This window comes from Myotis myotis, unplaced genomic scaffold, assembly GCF_014108235.1.
Source record: "Myotis myotis isolate mMyoMyo1 unplaced genomic scaffold, mMyoMyo1.p scaffold_m19_p_3, whole genome shotgun sequence".
NCBI classification, from domain to species: domain Eukaryota; kingdom Metazoa; phylum Chordata; class Mammalia; order Chiroptera; family Vespertilionidae; genus Myotis; species Myotis myotis.
Window position 1 is genome coordinate 91,016,437 of NW_023416335.1, and position 6,183 is coordinate 91,022,619.

A 6,183-nucleotide genomic window follows, 5' to 3' on the forward strand; every position below is an offset into this window, starting at 1 on the left:
TTTGATAAAGGAGGAAAGAGTATACAGGGAGTAAAGACATTTTCTTGAATAAATGGTGTTGTGATAATTGGAAAACTACATGCAAAAAAATAAAACTAGACAACCAACTTACACCATATACAAGAATAAACTCAAAAAGAATACAAGATTTAAATGTAAGCCATAAAATCATAAGAATCCTTGAAGAAAACATAGGCAGTAATATATCAGACATCTCAGGTAGCAAAATCTTCACTGATACAATGCCTAAGGCTAGAGAAAAAAAAAGAGAGAGAAATAGACAAATGGAACTAAATCAAAATAAAAGGTTTCTGAGATTTAAAATGGTGGCAGAGTGGGTGGATGCAGCATGGACATGCTCCCAAGAACAAACTGGTATTACAACTAATATACAGAAAAATGTCCAGAATAATCAACTCACAGGAGAGAACTCTAACACCTGAGGACCAAAAGTGGAGACCACATAGAGACTGGCAGGAGGGGCAGAGGTGCAAAAGGGCTGGCCAGGTCCCCAAAGACAGCAACTTAGGTCTTGGAGAGATATCTCAGCTGTAGGGGGGTTGACACTGAGAACCCTGGGATCTAATCCCCAAGCTGGCCCCCCAGCAGAGAGCACCAAAACTGAGAATGGTACCCACATAACATCTGGCTGTGAAAAGCAGTGGACTGCTGTCTGCCAGAGAGTAACAACAAAAATTCAGGCATCCTCTTAAAGGGCCAATGCACAAAATTCCTTTGTGCTCTGACAGAGGGAGGGTGAAGTGGACTGGAGATGTGAAAGCAGCACCTAGGACTGAGGACTCGGTGAATAGAACACAGAAGGCAGACACCCTGAGTTTCCTGGGCTGAATCATTCCCTCATGCAGCAGAGGACATCTTTCCCACATAGACATCTGCCTTGCCTGGGGGAAAGAGAGTCAACATACACTGTTGGAAAACACCTGGCCTTGAGGCCACTTAAGATATTAAAAATAACGATTAGCCTCCAGGCAGAAGCAACTTTCCCACCCTTTTCTCAGAGTTTTGAAAAAAACTCCGGCCACACCTGAGAGTGATTACCTGGGGGGAATTCAAATCGGAATACTATGGGTCTGTAGGCAGAGGTGGTCTCTGGAGGCTTTGAGTCTTTGCCTGATCTAATTAGTCAGAAATAGCCTTTAACATTGTCCTGCACTAGAGATTGAGAGGTTTAGAGGATCTACCTAATACATAGTCACAAACCCAAACAGAAAGCCAAAATGAAGAGACAAAAAAACAACCCCCAAATGAAAGAACTAGAGAATTCTCCAGAAGAAGAGATAAATGAAGCAGAGATAAGAAATTTATCTGAAACACAGTTCAAAGTAATGATGGAAAAATGCTCAACTGCATGAAAAAAGACATAGTAACTATGAAAAAAGAACAGTCTGAGATAAAGAATGACATAACACAAATAAAGAACACATTGGAAGAAATACACAGCAGATTAGGGGAAGCTGAGAATTGAATCAGTGAATTAGAAGATAAGAGTTGAAAATATCATTCAATCAAAAAAACAAAAAGTAAAAAAATTTTAAAAAATGAGGACAGCTTAAGGGAGCTGTGGGACAATATGAAATGAGATAATATTAGAATAACAGGTGTGCTAGAAGAGGCAGAAAGGGAGAGAGAAGGTGTTTGAAGAAATAATAGCAGAAAACTTGCCTAGCCTGGTAAAGGAAAAAGTCATACAAGTTCAAGAGGCACAGAGAACTCCAAACAAGAAGAACTCAAACAGGCCCACATCCAGACACATCATAAATAAAATGCCAAAAATTAAAGACAAAGAAAGAATCTTAAAGGCAGAAAGAGAAAAGAAAACTGTTACCTACAAAGGAGTTCCCATAAGGCTGGTACCTGATTTCTCATCAGAAATTCTACAGGCCAAAAGAGAATGGCATGAAGTACTCAAGGTAATGGAAAGCAAGGATCTGAGACCAAGATTCCTATATCCAGCAAGGCTATCATTCAAAATAAATGGTCAAATGAAGAGATTCCTAGACCAGTGATGGCAAACCTTTTGAGCTCGGTGTGTCAGCATTTTGAAAAACCCTAACTTAATTCTGGTGCCGTGTCACATATAGAAATTTTTTTATATTTGCAACCATAGTAAAACAAAGACTTATATTTTTGATATTTATTTTATATATTTAAATGCCATTTAACAAAGAAAAATCAACCAAAAAAATGAGTTCGTGTGTCACCTCTGACACGCATGGCATAGGTTCGCCATCACTGTCCTAGACCAAAAAAAAAAAAAAAAAAAAAAGGCTAAAGAAGTACAATCACCACCAAGCCAGCATTACATGAAATGCCAAAGGGATTGCTGCAATGAGAAGAAGAAACAGAGAAAGAAACCTAGCCATACAGAATTAAAATGGCAATAAATAAGTACCTCTAAATAATGACCATAAATTTAAGTGGATTAAATGATCCAATCAAAAGGTGTAGAGTAACTGAATGGATACAAAAACATGACCCAACTATATGCTGTCTACTAGAGACCCACCTCAAAACAAAAGACACACACAGGATAAAAATGAAGGGTTGGAAAAAAATTTCCATGTAAATGGAAATAAAAAAGCTGGAGTAGCAATACTCATATCCAACAAAATAATCATTAAAATGAAGGCCATCACAAGAGACAACAATGGTTCCTACATAATACTAAATGGATCGATCCAGTAATAGGCTATAACCCTGGTAAACAATATGCATCCAATATAGGAGCACTTAAATATATAAAAATGCTTCTCAAGAACTTTAATGGAGAGAACAACAACAGTACAGTCATAGTAGTGGATTTTAACACCCCTCTTACTTCACTGGATAGATCTTCCAGAAAAAAAAACTTAAGAAAAGAGAGATTCTCGCCGAAACCGGTTTGGCTCAGTGGATAGAGCATCAGCCTGCGGACTGAGAGGTCCCGGGTTCGGTTCCGGTCAAGGGCATGTACCTGGGTTGCGGGCACATCCCCAGGAGGGGATGTGCGGGAGGCGGCTGATCGATGTTTCTCTCTCATCGATGTTTCTAGCTCTCTGTCTCTCTCCCTTCCTCTCTGTGGAAAATCAATAAAATATATTAAAAAAAAAGAAGAAAAGAAAAGAAAAGAGAGATTCTAAAGGAAATACTAGATCAGATGGATTTAATTGACATATACAGAACATTTCCCCCCAACACAGGAGAATATACATTCTTCTCAAGTGCACATGGATCATTCACAAGATAGACCACATGTTAGGGCACAAAACAAGTCTCTACAAGTTCAAGAAGACTGAAATCATATCAAACATCTTCTCAGATCACAGTGGAATTAATTTAGAAATCAACTACAGTAACAACATCCAAAAACATTCAAACACATGGAGGCTAAATAGTATGTTATTAAACAATGAATGGGTTACCAATGAAATTAAGAAAGAAATAAAATCTTCCTGGAAACAAATGAAAAGGAACACACAACAACCTAAAATCACTGGGACACAGCAAAAGCAGTCCTGAGCAGGAAGTTCAAAGAACTGCAGGCATATCTCAAACACACACACACACACACACACACACACACACACACACACACACTCACACACACACGAAAAATCAGCAATAAACTATTTAACCCCAGAACTTAAAGAACTAGAAAGAGAAAAACAAGAAAAGCTCCGAGTAAGAAGAAAGGAGGAAATAATGGAGAATAGAGCAGAAATAAATAACATAGAGGCTAAAAAAACAGTACAAAAAATAAATGAAACCAAGAGCTGGTTCTTTGAACTGATAAACAAAATTGATAAACCATTAGCCAGACTCATCAAGAATCAGAGAGAGGACATGAATAAATAAAATAAAAAACAAAAGTGGAGGCGTAACCACTGACACCACAGAAATACAAAGGATTGTAAGAAAATACCATGATCAACTATATACCAACAAACTGGACAATGTGGATGAAGTAGACAAATTCCTAGAAAAATACAATCTCCTCAAACTGAATCAGGAAGAATTAACAAAACCTGAATAGGCCAATAACAACTGATGAAATAGAAGCAGTAATCAAAAAACTCCCACCCAACAAAAGCCTAGGTCCAGACGGCTTCACAGGGAGTTTTACCAAACATTCAAAGAGGAATTAACACCTACATTCCTGAAACTATTTCAGAAACACTAAGAAGAAGGAACACTGTCAAACTCTTTTTATGAGGCCAGCATTACCCTAATTACAAAACCAGAAAAAGACACTACAAAGAAAGAGAATTGCAGGCATATATCCCTGATGAACACAGATGAAACAATCTTCAACAAAATTCTAGCAAATCAGGCCCAGCATTACATTAGAAAGATCATACACCATGACCAAGTGGGATTTATCTCATTACCAATAAACGTGATACATCATATAAACAAGTTGAAAGACGAAATTCACATGATCATATCAAAAGACGCAGAAAACGCATTTGACAAAATCCAACAACCATTCTAGATAAAAACTCTCAGCATGGTGCGTTTCGGGGGCGGGGGCGGGAGCGGCCGCCCCGGCGGGGAGGGCGACGCTGACGCAGTCACGGCGGGGCGGGCGGCGGCGGCGGCGGCGGTCACGTGGGCGTGTTTGGGGGCGGGGCCGCGCGGCGGTTCCGGGCGGTTGGGCGCGCGAGCGAGGAGCGGAGGCAGCCGCGCCCGCCCGCCCCGCCCCTGGATGCCGCTCTGCCCCGGCGCGGCCGCCGCGGATCGCAGCACAGGAGTCGCCGCCGCCGCGGTTCATGTGGTTGGCCTGGGGCTGAGGAGGCCGCCAAGATGCCGCAGTCCAAGTCCCGGAAGATCGCGATCCTGGGCTACCGGTCTGTGGGGAAATCCTCGTTGACGATTCAGTTTGTTGAAGGCCAATTTGTTGACTCCTATGACCCAACCATAGAGAACACTTTCACAAAATTGATCACAGTAAATGGACAAGAATATCATCTTCAACTTGTAGACACAGCTGGGCAAGATGAATATTCCATCTTTCCCCAGACGTACTCCATAGATATTAATGGTTATATTCTCGTGTATTCTGTGACATCGATCAAAAGTTTTGAGGTGATTAAAGTTATCCATGGCAAGTTGTTGGACATGGTGGGGAAAGTGCAAATACCTATTATGTTGGTTGGGAATAAGAAAGACCTACATATGGAAAGGGTGATCAGTTATGAAGAAGGGAAGGCGTTAGCAGAATCTTGGAATGCAGCTTTTTTGGAATCTTCTGCTAAAGAGAATCAAACTGCTGTTGATGTTTTCAGAAGGATAATTTTGGAGGCAGAAAAAATTGATGGGGCCGCTTCACAAGGAAAGTCTTCCTGCTCGGTGATGTAATTCTGCTGTGGGCCCGAGGCCACTGGGACCCGTCCTGCCCGGAGACGCAAACTGCCCGTCATCCTCGAAGATAAACTCTGCTTCGTTTTCCTTCTGTTAACCTGAAAGATTTATTTGGGTCAGAGCTTTTTCCCACCTGCCCCCCTTTCAGATTATGTTGAACTCTGACTATCCTTCTGAGTTCACTTCCACTTTCAAATTTTAAGCAATCATATTTTCAATTTATATATTGTATTTCTTAATAATATTATGACCAAGAATTTTATCGGCATTAATTTTTAAGTGTAGTTTGATGTTTAAAATAATGTAATCATCAAAGATGCATATTGTTACACTACTATTAACTAGGCTTCCATATATCAGTGTTTATTTCATTGTGTTAAATGTATACTTGTAAATAAAATAGCTGCAAACCTTAAAAATTTAAATAAAAAAAAAAAATAATAAAAAAAAAAAAAAAAAAAAAAAAAAAAAACTCTCAGCAAAGCGGGAATAGAGGGATCATACCTCAACATAATAAAAGCCTTATATAACAAACCTACGCCAACATCATACTCAATGGGCAAAAACTAAACCATTTCCCTTAAGAACAGTAGCAAGACATGCATGCCCACTTCCACCATTCCTGTTCAACATAGTAATGGAAGTGCTAACCATAGCGATCAAACAAGAAGAAGAAATAAAAGGCATCCAAATTGGAGAAAAAGAAGTAAAACTGTCATTATTTGAAGATGACATGATATTGTACAAAGAAAACCACAAAGACTCCATCAAAAAACTACAAGACTTAATAAATGAATTCGGCAATGTAGCAGGATACAAAAT

General features: G+C 39.6%; 1 protein-coding gene across 1 annotated transcript; it reads left to right on the plus strand.

The window, feature by feature from the left end:
- Positions 1-4,673: 4,673 nt before the first annotated feature.
- LOC118651521 (GTP-binding protein Rheb) lies at positions 4,674-5,780 on the plus strand. The gene has a single exon (XM_036300774.1). It carries the CDS (start codon positions 4,804-4,806, stop codon positions 5,356-5,358), a length of 555 nt encoding a protein of 184 aa, XP_036156667.1. The 5' UTR covers positions 4,674-4,803; the 3' UTR covers positions 5,359-5,780.
- The last annotated feature ends 403 nt before the right edge of the window (positions 5,781-6,183 follow it).